At 36.8% G+C, this 21,590-nt stretch overlaps 1 protein-coding gene across 2 annotated transcripts in view; it reads left to right on the top strand.

The window, feature by feature from the left end:
- Positions 1–21,590, top strand: part of CORIN (corin, serine peptidase) — a 205,710-nt gene that overhangs the window by 145,738 nt on the left and 38,382 nt on the right. For both annotated transcript variants that reach the window (XM_027836429.1, XM_027836428.1), the window contains exons 8-11: positions 1,675–1,785; positions 4,724–4,840; positions 6,867–6,974; positions 17,202–17,433. In XM_027836429.1, the coding sequence (XP_027692230.1) occupies positions 1,675–1,785; positions 4,724–4,840; positions 6,867–6,974; positions 17,202–17,433 (568 nt within the window). The remainder of the gene's footprint in view (positions 1–1,674; positions 1,786–4,723; positions 4,841–6,866; positions 6,975–17,201; positions 17,434–21,590) is intronic.

Raw genomic sequence — 21,590 nt, 5'->3', positions numbered from 1 at the left:
AAGAACATGGGGACATATTTGGAAAGAACCTAAGAAATCACCAATCTAGGGATTCTTACCCTTCGATCTATAAACTTAAAATTTTTCTTAATAATTGCATCTCAGAGTAACGGTTTTCCTTTGTAATCCTATGAATTTTATGCATTTAAAACATTCTGAGAAGAGATCTATAGGTTGCACCAGATTGTGAAAGGGGTGTATGACAGAAAAGGTGTTAAGAACACTGCTAAAGATCCCTGCCTTCATGAGAGCCTATAGTTTAGTAGGGGAAAAGCCTATGAATATGAATAACTGTAAAACTGCAAAATTTAATCTCATAAATCCAAACAGATATTGGAAAAGTTAAAAAAAATCAAATTATCTGACTTGTTACTAGATGAAAACATGATTATGTATTGCAAGAGTTCTTAAATTTTTTTTTGTCATGGACCCCATGGTAGTCTGCTAAAACTTGTAGAACTCTTCAGGATAATGTTTTTACATGTATATAAAGCACACAAGATTACAATAAGCACAATTATATTGTAGAGGACAGGTTGAGAACCCCTGATCTATCGAACAGTACATCTGGGTCAATTAACATTACTCTGTAATCTATCCTTTTCCCCATTTTGTCAGACCCCATTTCTTAGTCTAGCTCACAAGGGGGAGTGGAATAATGTGATCACTCCTAGCCCCCAGGGAAATCCCTAGCTAACCAGTTAAGTGAGACTCTTGCCTTTATGTACAGATAAACAGAGAACCAGCTTGAGATTGGCCCTCCCCAGGGGACTACTCTCCTGATCTTCTGTCTTCTTGTGAAAATTAGGGGTGATTTTTGGTCACCAAAGGGGAGGGCAAAGGAGGGATTCTATTACTTTTGAAATCTCTTTGAGAAGATCAGGAACTGTTTCCTCCCCTCTTCCTTTTTTTTTAAAATTTTCAGTGCTTAGCACAGTATCTGTCACATAGTAGGTCTTTAATAAATGCTTATTGATTGACTTAGTGACTTTCAGCTCTCTGGTTATATGGTGTAGCAAATAGATATGAGTCTGAATCCTGTTTCCACCATATACTAGCTGTGTGGCCCTGGGCCAGTTACTGAAATTTATTGAGCCTGTTAATCTGTAAAATGGGAATAATAGTAGCTCTTACCACACAGGGCTGTTGTGAGCATCAAATGTAAAGTACTTTGAAACCTTAAAGCTCTATAGACATGTTAACTATTATAGGTCCTATGACATTAACTTGAAATTCTAGCTATTTAAGGTTAATAATCCATTGTGATATATAATCCATAAATTTATCTAAATGTATAAAAATTATATTTCTATTATTTTGAGGAAAATTAACTTCTTTCCTAAGTTTACCAGGTCTGTGTGAAGCAGCTCATGACTCACCTCGTTTTTAGTTATATGTAGACTAAGGGAGAAAGAGATTGATTTAAGATGCTGAGCTGCAAAAATCATTGAAGTTCAGCACAAAAGCTGGGCTTTGTTCAGCTGGTAGTTCTCTCAAGGAGCTAATCTCCCAGGAATGTCTATATTAAAGTAGTTCTCTAGAAAAGTTATTAAATTGTGTCAAAATGTTGGCATCTCAGAGAACGTTGAGCGGAAATAGGAGTTGTGCAACTATTGTTGTTGGTCCACTAGCCTGGATTTCTACTTCCTCATCATTTGTCATTCTTTTTTTCAGACTGTAATCCTGTAAAGGAACATCGTTGTGGAGATGGCCGTTGCATAGCAATGGACTGGGTGTGTGATGGTGATCATGACTGTCTAGATAAATCAGATGAAGTCAATTGCTGTGAGTTTTCTAATTCATTCTTGGTTTTGTAATCTTTTATTTTCCTTTTTTTTTTTAGTAAAATATACTAAATTTCCACGATCTGGAAGTAGTTCAAAGGAAAAAAAATAAAACCTACTATTTCAAGCTTTTAACATGTAAAGATAACGGGTGAATTATAACTTTGTCAGAAGGATGATTATCATTAATACTTAAACTGAGGCTAACGATAGCTGATATTTAGCTCTCCAAGGTTTTTACATTTTGTTTCATTTTGACTATACTTATTGAGATCCCCAGTAAAATGTCAGCTCCTTGAGGTCAGGTACTATTCTCCTTCATCTTTGTATCCTTCAGTTCTTGAACAGTGATTGGAGCATGGTTGGCACTTAATAAATGCTTCTCGCTTAGTCGATTAACTTTAGAATTTTATTTATATAATCACATTTAATCTTTACAACAACCCTGGGAGGTAAGCATTGTAAATATTATTGTTCCCATTTTATGTAGGAGGAAACTGAGGCACAAAGGTTACATAAATTACCCAGGATTCCATATCTAGTAAGTTGCAAGGCTGAGACTTGAACCAAAAGCGTCTGGCTCCAAGTTCATACTTTCTGTAGTAGAAAAGTCTGCTTCTCAGTGAATGGTGGTAATATTTGTAATTCAATAACAAGTAATGTTTTCAAAGGAAAGAAAAGTGCTCAGTGAATACTTTTTTTAACTGATAAAATTCAGTATTTGTTCTAGGAAATGAATTAAGTATACTTGGTAGAAGTAAATTTAGGAGTGATAATATGAGAGAATACACCTTTATTTTTAACTAGTTTATTAATTGTAATAATGAGTGAATGAAAAATATGTTGTTAAAGTTCAATAATAATATCAAATAAATGATAATAAATATATAATAATCAAATAAAATGAATTAAATGTGTAACTAATACTTCCATTAGAATATCTCTTTCAAATAATGACTCTCATGCTATAGCAACAAAGCATGTGTTCATCAGTTGGGAAATGGCTTTGATAAATTGTGGTACATGAATGTTATGCAATATTATTTTACCAATAAAAAGAAGGAATATGAAGAATTAAGATAAGCATGGGAAGATATATATGAACTGATGCAGAGTGAAGAAACAGAGCCAGGAAAACACTATACAGTCAAACAACGTCAATAGAAAAAAAAAAAACAAACTCCACTACAACTAAACTGAGAACTGTATAATTTTAATGACCAAACTTGCTCTGGGAGAAGAGTTGAGAAAATGCAAGTCTTTTCTCTCTTTGCAATGGTGGAGGACTTTGGGTGTGGAATATTGCAGATACTTTAAGACAAGGTTTGTAGGATGGATGGTTTTGCTGAATTCCTTTTTTTCCATTTTTCTTTTTAATCTGCATTCCAAGGCAGTGATAAGTAGGAAGGAGGTTTGTGGTGGTGTGTATGTGGGAATATACTCAGAAATGGAAGTGATATAAAATGTATCAATAAAATGAGGTTTCTAAAAAACAAAAAAGGTTAGTCACTGGTTAAAAAAAATTAGACTTTTTAAAATGAGATTTTGATAGATATATTCATCTAACTAGACTAACATAGGTAATATACTGGAGAGATACTAAGGAGAATTAGCAAAACTTAACTACCCCTCAGAGTAAACAGATTGTAGATTAACGGAGTCAGAACCAAGATGTCTTCTACTCCAACCCTCTCATTTTACAGATAGTGAAATTGAGTCCCAAAAGTCTTGAATGACTTGTTCAAAGTTATGCAGGTAATACTTTTATTTGGTTTATTTTAGTATGAGAAATAGTCATTTTATTCCTCTAAATAATAGAGACTATCTCATTTTCTTTGAGATTGGTACCAAGGTCAGACTTGACTGCTTCACTCTCACTATATAGTAGCACCCTTCTTATCTAGCAGTCAGACTTCAGGTGATCCTGAACATACTTGAGAACACAAAAGAAAATGAAAAAGGTCACTGAACCCTGAGCCATAAAATTGGTACAATAAAGCTTGAACACTTTATGCAGTGGAAAAGGATCTCGCCTTCTCACTCAAAGCCTGTTGACTTAAGTCACTAATTTTTATAATTTATTCAGGGGTGGCCAAAAAGTTTGGATTCAGTCAAAGGACTGCACTTGAGGATCCAGAGGGCCACGTGTGGCCTTGAGGCCACAGGTTCCCCACCTCTGTAACTTATTCTAACGAGTTTGGTCATGTACCTTACTGATTCCAGCCAGCTAGAAGCAGCCAATGAGAAAATGGATACTGTTAAAAGGAAGATATATGGAGAGCAGTAAGAAGTGACAGCTGAGAGCTGGAAATTGGGGAAGAATATTACAAAGAACAGGCAGATATACTATAAATATAGAGCAATGTGCGGCATTTCATGATAGTCCTATACTTTTAGTAGATGTTGAAGGTATTATGAGGGGCAGTGTATTATGGGGGTGGCAAGGTGGCATAGTGGAGAGAGTGTTGGGCCTGGATTCAGGAGGACTTATCCTCCAGAATTCAAATTTGGCCTCAGACACAATCTATGTGGACCAGGACAAGTCACTTAGCCCTATTTGCCTCAGTTTCTTCATCTGTAAAATGAACTAGAGAAGGAAATGGCAAACCATTCCAGTATCCTTGCTAAAAAAAAAAACAACAGCAAAACCCAAATAGGGTCACAAAGAGGTGGACACAATTGAAACAACTGAACAACAACAAAGAAGTGTATTATGGTAGACAGCATGCTGTATCTAATGAACTGAGTTCAAATCCTGTTATTATTACTTGCATGTGACCATGAAGAGATCATGTCACCTACATGCCGCATTCTTCCCTCGTCTGTAAAATGAGGGAGTTGAACTTGATGAAGCATTGCTGTCATCCTCTTATAATCATTGAGTAAAGAAAAAATACAGTTAAAATAAATGAAGTGAATATTATTCTTGGTTTCCTTAGCATGTCACAGTCAGGGTCTTCTGGAATGTGGCAATGGACAGTGCATCCCCAGTGCTTTCCGGTGTGACGGTGATGAGGATTGTAAAGATGGAAGTGATGAAGAAAATTGTAGCAACAGTAAGTGTGTACCATGCATCTCTTCAGAAGATTATGGCTGAGTCATCAATACTCTTTTGGAGGAAATCTTCTTTCCCTAAGATTGATTCATAATTGCATTTGCCCAAAACTTAATAACACAGTATACCTTCAAAAACTAGTCTGGTTATGTAGAATGTATCGTATCCCTGCAGCACTGATGGGCTAGAAAATATTTGTAGTAATAAATGTGACTTTGAACTTACTTTCCCTGAGCCTTACTATTTAATATAATTAAAACTATAGATAAGTAACAAACAAACCCAAAACAACTTAGACACAGCTAAATATCTTGTGGGGAAAGGGCAACAAGAAGAAAATGGATGGAGGGAGAAGTTCAGAGATTAGTCATTTTTCTTATTAGAATGGACAAATTAAATTCTAGAGCCAGATCTAATAGCTTCCTGAAATAGGAATATACCAAGAAATAATCTAATTCTTTATGGTTCTCAAGAAATATATCTTGCATGAATTTCACCAAAGTCTGGTGTCCATATGTGAAACAGCTAATTTCTGATCTCTGTATAAGCATCACGCTGGATTGCCTGGGTCTGAGTATAACTTTATTCCTGGTATTTAAATGTCGCTGCAACAGTTTTTAAGCATCCTGCCATGGTGAGAATAATGTTTCTTGGGTCATATTTGTGACAAAGTGGATAATTTATTCATTTAATCTATCCTTGTCATGCATGGTAAGAATAAAAATAAGAGCATTTGTAGAGTATTTTATAAATATGATTTCAGTTGATCTTTATAACTATGGTGTAGGGTAGGTACTATTTGAGTCCCATATTATAGATGAGGAAACTGAGGACTAATGGGGGGGAGGGAAATGCCACACAATTAACAAGTGTTTGAGGCAGGATTCGAATCCAGGTGCTCCTGCACTCTGCCTCAATCATTGGTCATCACAGTAGCCCAGGGATCATCATGAGATTTACTGTGAAGCTACCTGGAAGGTGAAGAGGTGACAGTATGATTATATTTTCCAATAGAACTGTTGACATGAATATAATTATTTGTTTGTTATATTTATTTATATTATATTATACATATTTATATATTGTATTATTATATTTATATTTATTATCACATAAAAATGTGATCATTTTGTGTTTGCCTCAATCTTTATTTGCACACATACACACATTATACAAGGTTTTTTTTCTTCTTCTGTTGTTCCTGATGGCACATCTGAAATTAAGTATTGTAGGGAAGAGAGAAAATAGATAGTAATTTATTTTTTTTTAAATGTAATCTACTAATGACTCTGAAATCATTATATTGGTCAATGAGAAAAACAGTTTCCTTTCCACATAACTTAAGGAAAAGTAATTAGGGCATATTCTGACATTGTGACTGTCATTCATTTGGAAACTAGAAACCTGATGCTCAGGTCATTGTAGTTGGGTTTATGATTCTTTCCAAAAGACATAACAGGAAAAAGATTGATAGCAGCTGCACAAGACCTGGGTTATGATAAAATGTTTTTATCTTATTGGTGTTGGGAATGTATTTATTACTCAAGAAAAGACATCTCTTAGAGAAGCATAGAGTTGGAAGTATATAAAATTTTAGGACAAATTCAAGACTTGTGCAAAGACTTGTTGAATTGAATGTTTTAATTATGTACATAAACTCATGTTTTGTGGAATATAGTGTACAACACCATTTTTTTCCTACTAAAGAACAATCCTTTTCCAGAGTATGTTAATATGCATTTCTCCCTCTTACTAGAACCTTTTTGGAATATCTGGTATTTAGCACTCGTTTAATTCTTTTACATGGATTTGCTCAATCTGAGCACAGTATTTTTGAATTTTGTCCAAACACAGAAGTAGTAGGGTGAGTCAGAAAGGGAATTCTCATTATATAACTCCTCCATCCCCTTTCCCTACAGGTGGTTCTTTTAAACCCCTCATATCAGAATGCAAATAATTTAATAATGATTAAAGCAAATGTAACATTAAATATTTGCTTCCCTCCTTTCCTCTCCTCTCCCTTTTAGGCCAGACCCCATGTCTAGAAGGAGATCAGAAATGTATCTACAATTCCTGCTTTGATGCATGCGGTGAGAGCTCCCTTTGTGACTCAGACAGCAATCAGACTAACTGTAGTAAGTAGTGAGGTGATGAGTGTGTCACCGTCTGTGTATGTCTCTTCAGCTGCTTTCATTTGCATGGTATAGTCCAAAATAAGGGAATTCACTTCAGCTTACTATTTAAGGAAAGACACTGGTCTTGATTAGCTAAATCAAAAGCAAATGTCATTGTGATCTGGGGTCTAAACCTGTGCTGTCCACTGTGATTACTGTTACATTCAGCTCAACGTCTCCTGTACATGCATGACTTTACTTGGGAGCAGATGCTGTTTTCCTTCCTATTTGAAGCATAGCTTAGGAAAAAATAATAATGAAGACTTTATCTAAGACACAAACACTTAGTAGTCACTTTTTTGGGGGGGAAGGGAAGGGCAATCTAGACTTCGATAAAAAAAATGTTTAAAGAGTTATTCCTACTTTTCTAGTATATCATGGAGCTACAGTGATTTTGTAAATGTGTGGGTTATAAAAGGTAAAAACTCCAGATAACCTGAGCAGGTGGTTTTCCTTTAATCATGTATATTAAAGAAAGTCACTGGAGCAGAGGGCCGATGTCCACCAGTGGGCTGGCAGCTGCTGCTGCTTCTGTTCTGGCTGGGAAGGCTCTTGTTGGGGTCGGCGGAGGCCCTGAGCCCCTCCAGGACTCCTCTGGTGTGAAGCTGGCCATAGGCTGGACTGTTGCGCAGAACCTGGTGCTCATGGAAAGCATGTTAAGTATCCTACTGGTCACTACGATACTTATGGCTATTTGCTTCTACAAGCACCTTCACACAGGAGTTCTGCAGACCCGTTGTGGGAACATGACAAGAAGTGGTGCATGGTGGGGCCACCGCAGCAACTGAGATCAGAACCCGAGTACCTGAAACCCACACATGCTCTGAAGCTAGACAAACATACTGTACAACAAGAGCTTCCTGTTATAATCAAATGATTTAGGGAAATCAACCACTAGCAAGTATTTTTTTCCAAACACCATGTGTAAATAATCACTTAGAGATTTTTGCTTTTGCTGTGATTAATAGAAGACAGTCCTGAACCATCAAGGTACATTGTAAAGAAAATAAGTTTACTTTTGATAGCGTCTGTAAGAGTCCTCTTGGAAGGGATTAATCATTAATGTTTGCATATGTTAATAAGGAGAATCAAAATAGCTTTTCTTAGGATTCATGTTCTGCCAGATGGAAATGAAGAGTGAGAATAGCAAATTTCTTTTTAATGGCAAAACTCATGGTTGACCTAGTAAAACTAGGAGTGCAAAGCCTTTTTCAGAGAGCTAGTACAACTGTTCACACTTGACTATTGGATTAGCTTTTTCATCTCAACTTTGCACTCCAACGCTTCTTCTTAAAGGCAGTATCATAATTTAGCAAGGCATGGTGCATGTACCCAAATGGCACTGATGTTTAACTGAAAATGTTACGTGTGTTTATGTGCATGCTTGTTTTCCTCTTAAAGCATGGAAGCATATTTAATAGCTATTTGAAAAGCCCAAGACTTAAAAGTCTCACTAGATAAAAGGTGCTCAGATAGGCACTGTGATAATGCTCAGAAATTGTGTAGCACTTTGCATCTAGAAAGTTTTACCTTAAAAATGACTATCAAGCTTTAAATTTAAATTTAAAATCAAAAGTCAGAGACTCATAACAAACTTTGCCCAAACAAATCCTGTACAGTTCTTTTTAAAGCAAGCTGGAGCTTTAGCCATGGCCAGTCCTGGATTGGAAGGGTGAGTAAAAAGGCTTCACCTCCCCTGTGTGTAGTGGACATGAGTGTTTACACATACCAAATCTCAACTCTTTGTAAATGCTGCTATTATTTTGCACTATTGGAGCAAACTAGAAAGTTTTTTGTTTCCTGTTTGTCAAATATGATAGAATTATTTTGTAAGTGCAAAAGTATTGTTAGTGTTTATTTTAGAAGTGCTCAATTTAATTATTTTGATTTGTCAAAATGTTGATGCCCCATTCAAATGTAACACTAGATTTTTATTTTAAAAAAAAAGAACACTCACTACAGCAGAGGTTCTTAACTGGTGCCCATGTACTTCTAAAAAATATTTTGATAACTATTTAAATATACTTGGTTTCCTTTGCAATCCAGTGCTCAGCACAGTGTCTGATACATAGTAGATACTTAATAAATTACTTGTTGGCTTAATCTTTTCTATATTTTGTTTTATGCATTTTGAAACATTCTTTTGAGGAAGGGTCACTAGGCTTTGCAGAAAAGTTTAAGAAGCCCCTGCCCTACAGAGTGAAACAGGCATGGAGGTGGTTGGAGGTGTCGCTTTGTCACTGGTCTTGAATGTGAAAAGAGCCAGAAGACCAGAAGGGCTTAAATTTGGAATTAATAGCTCTTCTTCTTGGCCACATCCTTCCCATCATCATGGTCTTTAATTTGCTCTGCAACTTCTCTGATTTATTTCCTTGCCTAGCTTGAGGCTGGAAATTTGTAACTGGGATGGAGTCCTAGCCTGAAGCCAAAGCTAGCTTGTCACAGCTACTCACGATTCTGGACAGGGATGTGAGAGAGTTAGGGAAAGGAGGAAGGAAATAACAAAACCCCTGGCAGACAAACTTTTGGATGTCTTCATTTATTAAGCAATCATTTTGTTAGAAAACTTCACCTTGTTAGAAAAACACAATGCCTTTCATAAGAAGTGGATACAGTTCGTGTCATGAATGTGTGTTATCATTTTATTCCAGAATTCTTTTTTCCCCCTTATGTCCCCATATTTGTTATTTCCTTTACCCCCCAGCCCCCAGACCTGGAACTTTTAATTTCTATTTCCTTGCTTTACTATAAGCTTAAAATTAGTCATTTTGAATTGGGACAATCATGTCATACAAGCATGTACTTAATGAGAAATTCTTTGCCTCTGTTTTATAGTGTGTGGTAGTGGAAGGAGAATTAGATTCTGGAGTCAGAGGAGCTGTGTTCAAATCCTGGCTTTGCTACTCTCTCTGGGCCTCACTTTTCTTATTTGTAAAATGTGGAGGTTGGCTTAACTGATTTCTAAAGTTTATCAACTCTAAATCCCATGACATTACAAACACTTGTGGCTACCATACTGTGATAGCTGATAATAACAAGTCTAAATATGAAGAGTAGATAATAATTTGGTAGTTTGGTAGCCACTGTCTGTAACACTAGCTCACCTTACCAGTAGCTGGCAATAACAGTTGGCATTTTTATAGTGCTTTAAGGTTTGCAGAGCACTTTACAAATATTTACTATAATCCTCATATCAACCCTGTGAAGTTGCTGCTATTATCCCATTTGACTAATGAGGAAACTGAGGCTAAGAGATTGAATGAACTTGTGCCACACAGCTAATGTTTAGGGCAGGATTCAAACTTAAGTCTTCCTGGTCCCTAGTCCAGTATTCTGTCCACAAAGTGAAATAGCTGCCTGTATATTTGTACAGTATATGATCCAATTTAAGGATTGGATTAAAGATTTAGCACTTTATATACACACATATATATATATATATATATATTTGATCCTTTCAACAACCCTGTGAGGTAGAAGTTGTTATCACCCCCTTTAACATATTGGGAAACTGAGCCTGGGACAGGTTAAGTGACTTGCCCAGGCTCACACAGATAGTAAATGTCTGAGGTGGAATATAAGCACAGGCTTTTTTTTACTCCAAATCCAGAGCTCTCTCCACCATATCACCTACCTTACCATCTTGCAAGTAAACATTGGGAAATTAAAAACTTTTCTCCTGTAGACAAAGAATATAGGAGTATTCTCTTTCTTTTTCCTCTGTTTATGTCTGCTATACTACCAAATACAATTGACATGCAATGCCTATCTGCTAGGCATATCCTTGAGTGTAACCTTTTGATTGAGTCCAAGTTTTACAGAACAAATCATTGTATTAAGGGGATTTGTTCTCTGAAGTTTGGATTCAGTCAAAGGGCCACACTTAAGGACCTAGAAGACCCCATGTGGCCTCAAGGCCACGGGTTCTCCACTCTGACCTAGTGTATAGTAGGCATTAAATGGATATCTACTGGATGAATGGATGGAAATGCTTCCCTTATACCTTAGAGTAGAGATCTCAAACACCGTGCAACCCTCCAACCACATTCTGGAACCAGTTAAAACATAATTGAAAAATATTGAACAAAATAAATAAAAATACAATAGAGGGTAAGTATTGTTAATACATGGTTTTCTAAGTCAACATGAGACCAGCAGAGATCCTTATGTATGATTTGGTGGTTTCCCCTTCTATCTGAGTTTATTAACACTACTGCCTTAGAGTGAAGATGCCCTTCTTTAGATTTTACTTATCAGTCTTTTGAAACCATTTAAGGCACTTTCTTATTGCTTGTTTCTTTGCAGAGATAGGTAGTAACTAGTAGCATATATTTGTAAAGCATTTTAAAGTTTACAAGATAGCTTATCTTATCTGAATTGATCCATACAACAGCTCTGTGAGGTAAGTAGTACAGCTATTATTACTCTCATCTTAAAGATGAGGAAATTGAAACTCAGAGAAATTACCTTGCCTAAAATTTTTAACCTAGATCTTAGGGTTCCAAGAGTCCAGAAGTCTTTAGTACTAGTGCTCTATTCCACCTTTCATTAACTCTTCACGTAGCTAAAGAACCTTACTGAATCAATACTTGACTTTCTCTCTGGACAAAACAAAACAAAACAAAACAAAAGATATGACATCATATCTGTTGGTACTTAGCATAATTTCAGAATATAGGTACATTGGGTCTGAGGCACTATTAATTAGAGTGGTACCCTGAAAGTAACCCTAGTTTCTGAGTCACCATCCCATTGAAAGTCTGAAAGTTGGGCTATAGTCCCAAGCTTCTGTCACCATCACCTTGTCACAGAGAATCCAAACCTATTAGGTTTCCTGGTAGGTGAATCTTATTCTTGCAACCCAGGGAAGTGTCTACCAACCTTAGCAGAGGTACCTAAGAGGGTCTAGCCCTGGATTTTGACTCAGACCCACTGAGTTTCTTACTACCTATGTGACGTTGGGTAAGTTACCTGTCTCCCTGGGCCAAAATTCTCATTTGTGAAATGGAGTATTTGATAATCTTTAAGGTCATTTCTAGCTTTTAATTTTATTATCTTACGATGTTCTTCACCTTTCCAAAGTGTTCTGGTTGATGGAACAACATTGGTGCATAATTCTTCTTATTTTTCCTAGTAGAATATTTAGAAGGGCAGAACTGGGGGAGTGTTATGCAAGTAAGCCTGGTCTACCATTGCAAAGTCCCATTATGATCATGGTGCCATGGTGACAAATTCTTATTAGAATTTATAATGGGATTATCTTTGAATGAGTTTAATTCCTGACAAGTCCATTTGTAGAATAATAAGATTAAAGTCTTGACATGGTCAAATGATTTATTTGTTACTAGGTAACAATTTCTATTAGTGTGAAGGGAATCATGGAGAATTTTGGGGGTGCAGGGAATATTTTGAAAGTGAAAGTGAAGTTTAAATAGAAAAGTACATTAATAAAATGTCTAAAAATAAAAAAAAGTTAATAGGAGCAAAAAAGATTGAAGTCTTGAACACCATTCTGATAAACTGAGAACCTGAAGTTAAATTATAAACCAAATCTCTGCCATCTCTTGTTCCCTATTACTTTGCAGCATATGTGTGAAAGTAATGATGAAATATAAAGTGCTTAAGAGTTTAGACAATGAACCTTAAGTAGTCCATGTTCCATCAAGCATTGAACAGCATTTAGTATGTATGTGAATTGTATTTCATCTAGGACTGAAAACATTTTTGCAACACAAGTTACTATTTAAAATAGCCAGCTTTTGAAAATCGCAGTTATCCTGAAACTCCCAAAGGTTCATCCATTCATTTATTCAACAAATATGTGGTAAAGGACTACTATGTGTATAAATAACACCTTGCTAGGCACTGTATCATACCCTCCCCCCTCAAAAAAAAGTCCTATTGAATTTTCAACGTGCTTAAATGTTTGTGATGAGATCTCCCTCTAGTGGTAGGCCCAAATGAAAGAAGTGAATAAATCAGTTTTTGAGAAGAAAAAAGGTTGTCATGTAAATCACAAAATTTAGGGATGACAGGTATGTGGACAGTTCATATCATTTAGAAATATGTGCAGAGTACTTTGTGAAGGTCTCAGATTCAAATATGTTACTAGAAGTGCTCAGGCAAAGGTTTCGTTGTGTGGAACCAATTAATCAAAAAGCATTTTTTAAAGCAATTACTCTATGTCAGGCACATGATAAGTGCTGGGGATACAAAAACAAATACATGGTCCCTGCCACCAAGGACCTGACATTTCTAATGGAAGAGACGATATATATAAAACACAATATAGAGGAGGATAAATAGAAAGTGGATGAAAAGTGACTTAGTAGGGGATTTTTCTAGCAACTGGTGGGGATGGGGGAAAGGAGCAGGAAGAAAGGCCACTGTGGGGAGATGATGCTTGAGCATAATCTATAAAGAAGCCAAGGATTCTAAGACATGGAAAGTTAAAAGTTAGATGAGGTAACCTCTCTAGTATATTCTAGTACATTAAGATTCTGAAGTTCTGTGACAGGACTCAACACCCTTTACGCACTAAATAAACCATCATCCCCTCACTCTAATATTTCACTGTTAGAGTTCATTCTAGATGAATGCATCATACTCCATTTCTCTACATACACAGTGCCTGCCATAGTTCGGGTCCTCATCACCTGGTCTATTCCAATGGCCTCCTCATTGGTTTCCCTGACTTGTCTCCTTACTCCAATCCCTTTTCCACGCAGCTGCCAAAATCATTTTCCTAAGTACAAATCGATCATGTTGCTCCCCTACTCAGTAAACTTCAGTGGTTTTTGTTGTCTCTATACAAACTCCTCTGTTTGGATTTTAAAGCCCTTTACAACCTGGCTCTAACCTATCTTTCCAGCCTCAATAGATATTACTTCCTTTCTCAAACTCTATAGTCCAGTCGAACTGACCCCTCTCCTCCTGACATATAGAGCTTCATCCTCCTTATCCATGCCTTTGTACCGGTCATTCCCCATTCCTGTAATGTGCCCTCTTCTCGCTTTTCCCTTGTAGCATCCTATACTTTCTTCAAGGCTTAGCTCATACGCCATCTGGTATTGAAGTCTTTTCCATTCCCCCCACCTACTGCTGTCCTCCCTTTGTAACCAATTTTATTTCATTATCTGGTATTTACTTTGACTTCGTTTTATATATACTATATATAGTATGTGTATATATATATGTAGCACACACACACACACACACACACACACACACACACACACACATATATATATATATGTAGCATCTACTCTGGGCTACTACCCTGACTTCCACTCATACTCTTTGGTTGGGACCCCAGATGGTGGCTATTACCTTGATTTTTAGGATACTATCTGTTGTAACTGTTTTTCTAAAACTATTTTTATGAGCCCCTATTAGTATATTCTATATCAAGATGGCCAGTAGATGTCATTAACTTGAGTAAAACACTTACTAAGGTGGCATAGTAAAACTAGTAGAAAGAAAAACATTCCCTTAGGAATGCATTCTCCCACAAACATGTGTAGCATCTGTAGGAAGAGTGGGTACCAATGAAGAGGCATACATGTATGAACACATGTGGCCAAAGATCTTCATTCCTTTGTACTGACGAAACTTGAAGTCCTTCCTTTCCTAATGGAAACAAAACAGAGCTTCCTCCCTGGGGGCAGTGTATCTGATGGCTGGGGTTTTTAGCTGCTCTCCTAGAGTCTGCTTCTCAAAGGGCATAGTGACTATTTCCAGTATGTCAACCAGGTGGCTCAGTGGATAGAGTACTTGGTCTGTAATCAGGAAGACCTGAGTTCAAATCTTGCTGAAGACACTTACTAGATGTGTGACCCTGAGCAAGTTATTTAACCTCTGTTTGTCTCAGATTCTTTAACTATGTAATAGGGATAATAACAGTAACTACCTTGTAGGAATGGTACAAGGGTCAAATAAGGTAAAGCACTTAGCAAGTGCCTGGCACATAGTAGGTATTCTATAAATGCTTATCCCCTTCCTACTCTTATCAGTCCATAGCCAGCTCTCTCCTCTCCTCTCTGAAATGAGATAATGCTCCTTGAAGCTGTTTACAACCTTGAGTAATTGCATCTCTGTTATCAGTGTCTAGCTATAATACGTGTCTCTCCTCCATCCACTGTGCCTTGAACTGTCTGTAATTGAATCTCCACATGCTTTGTCTCCCTCTGGGCTATTAGGTCTGCTGCTAGGAATCATGGCTGATGGGGTAGGAGAGAGAAGTCTCCTTTCCCCACGACTTATTGCCTTTCAGGGACCAGGTTCTTCCTCAATCAGTGGTTCCTTCCCCTATTCTCCGGAGTTTAGTTATTTAAAGCCTTGTAATGTCATGGCTTCTTATTATTCATCCAATGATTTTACTCCTTTCTGGCTCAATCAGAGACAGATGTTCATTTTTTATAAAGGGATCACAGGATGTTAGCACGTTGTTAACTTATTGCATCCTGTGACTACATCAACTGAGCTGGGGGAATCAAATTCCCCATCCCTTATACTTACATATGTACTTGTTTCTCCCAATAGAAAGTAAGAACTCAAGAAAAGGACTCATTTCAAATTTTTTTTTTGTTTTTGTATCCTTAGTGCCCAGCACTAGCCTGGAACGTTGTAGGAATTTAATAAATGCTTGTTGATTGATTGATTGACAGAAAGTTTTCCATATAGCAAAAAGGAGGGAAAATTGTTGTGTGTTGTTTTTTATAGAGATTAAAAAGTTGAAGCTTCACCTGTCTGCCCAAATCTTGGAGAAAAAGAGCTGGTAGAATCAACTGAAGAACTTCCCTGAATGTGCTAGTATTTCAGCCTCAAACATATATTCATTTGGACATTTTGCCTGTGGTAACTTTGATTTGCAAATCTTCAACTGATGACTTGTAATTGAGAGGCAGTGAAGTATAGTGGCTAAACACCTGGTCTCAGTCAGAGTCAGGAAAATTGGGTTCAAGTTCAGCCTTTAACATGTACTGGCTATGTGACCCTGGGTAAATCACAAATCTTTCAGTGCTCCAGGCAACTCTGTAAGACTCTAAGTTTCTTTTTTTAAAAAAAATTATTTAATATTTTATTTTTTCCCCAGTAACATGTAAAAACAATTTTTAACATTCCTTAAAATCTTGAGTTTCAAATTCCCTTTCTCCCTGTCCTCCTCCCTCATTGAGAAGGAAGCAATTTGGTGTAGGTTATACATGTGTAATCTAAGATTCTAAGTTTCAAAGAAGATGCCTACCTGTACTGATGGAGGAGGTTCCTGGTCAGGTAAACAATAATGACAACAATAAGAAATACCTAAAACTCTTAAGTTACAATTTTGCACCCTGATTTTTAAATTTACTGGTGAGATTCGTGTGCTAAGAGGTCAATTTATAATAGTCTAGTATAATAAAATGCCCTGCTTTTTATATTAGCTCTATGGTTCGCCCCCCTCCTTGTGGCACTGTAGGTGTGGACAATTATCAGTAGATTTGTTCAAATCTAACGAATGGAATACTTAGAAAGTGAGAATTAATTATTCTCTGAGCAGCTAGAGGGAATAATATTAAATGAAATGAAAAAAATAAAAGAATACTAACCCAAGTATTTAATACTCAACCTAGGTTTAAGATGGTATGTGTTAACTGAAATCATCTTTATAGAGATAACTGATTACCTTTACATTTTAGTACTATCTATTCTTTAAAAAAAAATGATATCTTCTCTTTTTAGATTACATTCATTTCTGAATGCATGTCTCTTAGTGAATCTTCCCCATAACAAAAATTTGAAAAGGAAAGGAGAACATTTCAGCAAAACCAACCATCACATCTACCTCGCATGACAGCATTCACAATACTCCACAGTCATAGTTCCCACCTCTCCAATAAAAGGAGAGAATTGCATGTTCTCATCTCTTCTTTAGGGGTCAACCATGGCTATTATAATCATAATTACATAGTGTTTGGTTTCATTTTATTATTTCCATTTGCATTGTTATAGTCATTGTATATATTGTTTTCCTGTTTATGCTTACCTCACAGTGCTTCAATTCATATAAAGCTCTGTCTATTCTAAAAAGAGATGTCTTAGAGTAGAAAAAGCATTTCTGATTTGGACCATCAATCTTGTGCTGATTTTCCTGAATTTCCTTTTACTCTACGTTTAAAATAAGCTGATACATATATTTTCTCTCACTAGGTCAATGTGAGCCAATCACTCTGGAGCTTTGCCTCAACCTTCCCTATAATTATACAAATTTTCCAAACTACCTCGGCCACAGGACTCAGAAAGAAGCTTCCATCAGTTGGGAATCCTCCCTCTTCCCAGCTCTTGTTCAGACTAACTGTTACAGATATCTCATGTTCTTCGCCTGCACTATCTTAGTACCAAAGTGTGATCCGCATACAAACCAGCACATCCCACCTTGCAGGTAATATCTTTGAACCACTTCTGATCAATCTGCATTTTACCCTGGGGAGAACTAAGTTGTATGTTTTCAATTGTGTGTAACAAAGGGAACTTCACAAAGAAAATGAATTTATTAAAATATTGATATAGGGTAAATAAGAAGCAGCTTAGATGGCTAGAGTCAGAATTCAGGACTTGAGTGCAAGATGAAGGCAGTGAAGAGGCTGTCTTCCAAGTGCCTGTGTATTTAAGAAAATGTAATGTTTTATTGCTGTGAATATGGACCAAGGTGAGCATTGGGAATATCTTTTAAAATGCACAATTGCAGAAAAATAAATTTGATTCTTAGACTTCTTTAGGTCATTCTTCATACTAGTAAGTAGAAATGATCATTTCATAGTAATACAGACACATACACCAATAATATCTAAGCACAAAAGTGACTATATCACTGAAGCATTCTATAACTGTAGCAGGAAATTTGGAAAAGTGGTAAAAGTGAGAGATAACAGATGGACAGTCAGAGCTCTCTACTAGTATCCACAAAATGTGAAAAGACCCAGAAGAAGACTTCTAGCATGCTGGATGGATCTTTGATGAGGAACTCTGGAAGGAATTGCAGAGAATGGAAAGGCTCAGATGAGTGGTTTTCTGATCTGATGGTGGGAGTCCCCACATCAGTGAGATCACAGATCCATTCACCTACTAAAGTCCACGCTGACATAAATCGTAGTTTTCATAAATTATGTAGACCTAAAATGCATCCTCTAGGGAGGTGCCCATTTTTCTCTCTGTTGGTTCTATTTCTCTTCAGCTGTTCAGGAAGAATTCATGTGATAGGATTAACTAAGATCTGAGTCCCATAAAGACTGATGGTAATACTCCTGAAACTGAGTTCTCAGAAAAAAATATATTGAGGTGTAGGGTGGAATGGGAATGGAGCATAGGGAAAGGGTTTGGACCATGTAGGCGGATCTCATAGAGAAGGGCTCTTTCCGTCTTTGATCATCTTGAAGGACCTGATCCCTGTAGGACACAATTATAGACACGTAACATGTTCTTGCTATGGTTCATTGTACTGAAACTCTTAGGTCTGATCTAGGTGAGCTACACGGACTTCCCTACGCTAGTTAATTCATCAAACTTCCTCAGTCCTCTGCATTTCTGAAGTCAGGAGTATCTAACTGAAGAGGAGAGTTGTTAAGAAGAGTCTTAAAGTTTTAGACAGGACAGGATATGAGCTACTTGTAATCAGCTCTGCCACCTTTTTCTATGCCTTCCTTTTCAGCACCCTGCCTGGGTACACTCAACTCAATCTCAACCATGCAAACCCATGCGTACACTTAAGACTGCCAGAGAATATGATCCTTATAAGTTGAGTGTCACAGAAAGAGTTTCTCTTGTTTTTATTACTTATTTATTACATTAAGTAGCCAGGATAGGGCAGCAGTTTGACCCAATAGAGACAATTCTGGATCTAGACTCTGAAAGATCTGAGTTCAATCTAGCCTTCGATACTTAATGTAGATACTTAATGGTAGTGTGTGATCTTGAGCAAATCATTTAACCTCATTCTATTCCAGTTTCCTTGTGTAAAATGGGCATAATAATATAATATCACCAACCTCACAGGGTAGATGTGAGAATCAAATGGGATTTTATATATATATATATATATATATATATATATATATTACATCCATAAGTATATTTTTGACTTTGATTGATTCAATGGCCACATCTGAGGATCTAGAGGGCCACATGTGGCCTCAAGGCCACAGGTTCCCCACTGCTGGCTTTAGCTCAATTTCTAAAAGAGTTCAAATCCAGAGCTCAGAACATCCCCAGACCCTTGCTCCTCAGGGCTTTGCTGTTGTTGTCCAGTCTTGTCCAATTCTTCATGACCCCATTTGGGATTTTCTTGGCAAAGATACTGGAGTGGTTTGCCATTTCCTTCTCCAGGTTATTTTACAGATAAGGAACTGAGGCAAATGGGGTTAAGTGACTTGCCCAGGGTCACACAGCTATTAAGTATCTGAGGCCAGATTTGAACTCAGGAAGATGAGTCTTCCTGACTCCAGGCTTGGTGCTCTGGGCACTATGGCACCACCTAGCTGCTTTGCTGAGGAGCAAGCAATTGAGCTCTCTGTAACACCCAGCTTGGATTGTTGGACTTCTAGGTCCCAAGCCCCTTTACTTAAGATCCCCTGTCTTAAGAAGTACTTTTCCAGACCGTACACTTTTGTGCCCTGGGACTTTCTGACCACTCTGGAATTTTTTAACCTTTTAAGGGATTTCTCAGGGGAATTTTCCATTCTTATTGCCTCAAGGCATAACACCTTGGAAGCTACATGTGCCCTTGGCTGCCTCTGGTCATACTAGAATATTAAACTGGATTTGTGCTTGAATGTGTGTGTATGTGTGTGCGCGCGCGTGTGTGCGCACACACCCTTGTGTGGTGATGGGGATTGCTTATTACCTTTTGGCTTCTGGCTGATCTCTTGTGGAGTTTCCACCTGGAAGAAGACATTTATGTAGTTTCTGGTTGGATTTATCCTTATTTGGTTTGGTGAGAACATCAGGGTTTAACCTGGTGTATTTAGGAGGGAGCTGGGTGCTTTCTGTCCCATTCAGGCAGCCATTTTGGCAGGAAGTTCCTGTATAAGGCATTTTAAATATACATTTTTTTGGTATTTTACTAATGTCCATCCTATGTCCTGTATTCACTAGATTTTAATTTCATAAGTTTGTAGATTTAATCTCATTCTTAGTTAATAGGGGACATGCATGTTGAGTTGGAAATTTAAATATTTAATGCTATTAATATTTATCTATTATATTTAGAGATCATCTAGTCTAATTGAGGCCCAGGGAAGTTAAATGGCTTGCGTGAGGTCTCACAGATAGTAAAGGGCAGAACCAGGATTTGAACTCTTGACTCCAGTCTGGTCTTCTTTCCAGTATGCCAAACTGCCTAATAGATGGTGCTGAATCAGTATTAATTTTTAAACTGCTCTTGTCAGACATAACCATTGTATTTTAGAATAGATTGCAAAGATTATAATTGAGGTTTCCAGTAACTTACCCCTAAAAATATTGAATTTCACATAAGCTACTAAAAGCCAGTTTCAATCATGTTGCAGAAAACAAAATAAACAGATGATCTTATTCATTTCCCTGATTCAGAAAATCTCCAAACATTTGCTTTTAAAGGAATTACTTTATGAAGTAATTACTGTGTGAAGTCATGAAGTTTGGTTTACTCTGTGTCATCTGAACCTGTAAAAGGGCTTTATTATTTGAAAAAGGGCTTTATTGTTTTATTTTCATGAACTTGCTCATTTTGATCCTATAAATAAATATGCTAGTATTTGTTCTATAGATCTTAAAAAAATTTGCTTTTGTCTTTGGAAGAGCTAATAAATCTTTACTCCTTTAGAGGAGATCTTTTTAATAAGAAAAATTCTTTTAGAGGATAGTCAACCATGTTTTAGGTTTGTCCTATGTCTCAGTCTATTTTTTTTTACTTAAATGCTTTGAATTTGTCAAAAATTTAAATACTTTTCCAATCAGGTATTCTTCTCAAAGATTTTAAATTATTCCTATATTAAGGAAAATTTAATACTCATACTTTTGATTATGGGAAGGTAGAAGAAGAGTGCTGTGGAAAGAATGAAGGATTTTGAGCAAGCCTGGCTCTGCTGCTTACTACCTGTGTGTTATTGGTCAAATCATTTACCCTCTCTGGGGTTCAGCTTCTTAGGACATATGTAAAATAAGGGGATTGGAGTAATTGACCTCCAGAGCCCTTGTCAGATGGAAATCCATCAGGTTCCAATATCAGGGAGCTCACACTGGATTGTGAGCTCCATGAGGTCATGGAAGGACTGTTTTCCACCTTTCGTTGTATCTCAGGGCTTGGCACAGGACCTGGTGCATAGCAGGTGCTTAATAAGTGTTTATTAACTGACTGATGATGATAAAACTATTATGTTACATATTATATGGATTAATTTGCATCTTAAAAACCTCAGATATAACTGTTAATTTTTTTTTAGAAATGCTTTCCAAAGGAAACCATTTGCAATATGACTTAATTAGGGTTGTTATGGATCTAATCCTAATTATCAGCATGACAACTTATGATTCAGATTGGCAAAATTTAGTTTAAAACTCAGA

The sequence above is a fragment of the Vombatus ursinus genome, unplaced genomic scaffold, assembly GCF_900497805.2.
Source record: "Vombatus ursinus unplaced genomic scaffold, bare-nosed wombat genome assembly UNPS02014818.1, whole genome shotgun sequence".
NCBI lineage: Eukaryota > Metazoa > Chordata > Mammalia > Diprotodontia > Vombatidae > Vombatus > Vombatus ursinus.
This window is presented reverse-complemented; position numbering and strand designations above follow the sequence as displayed.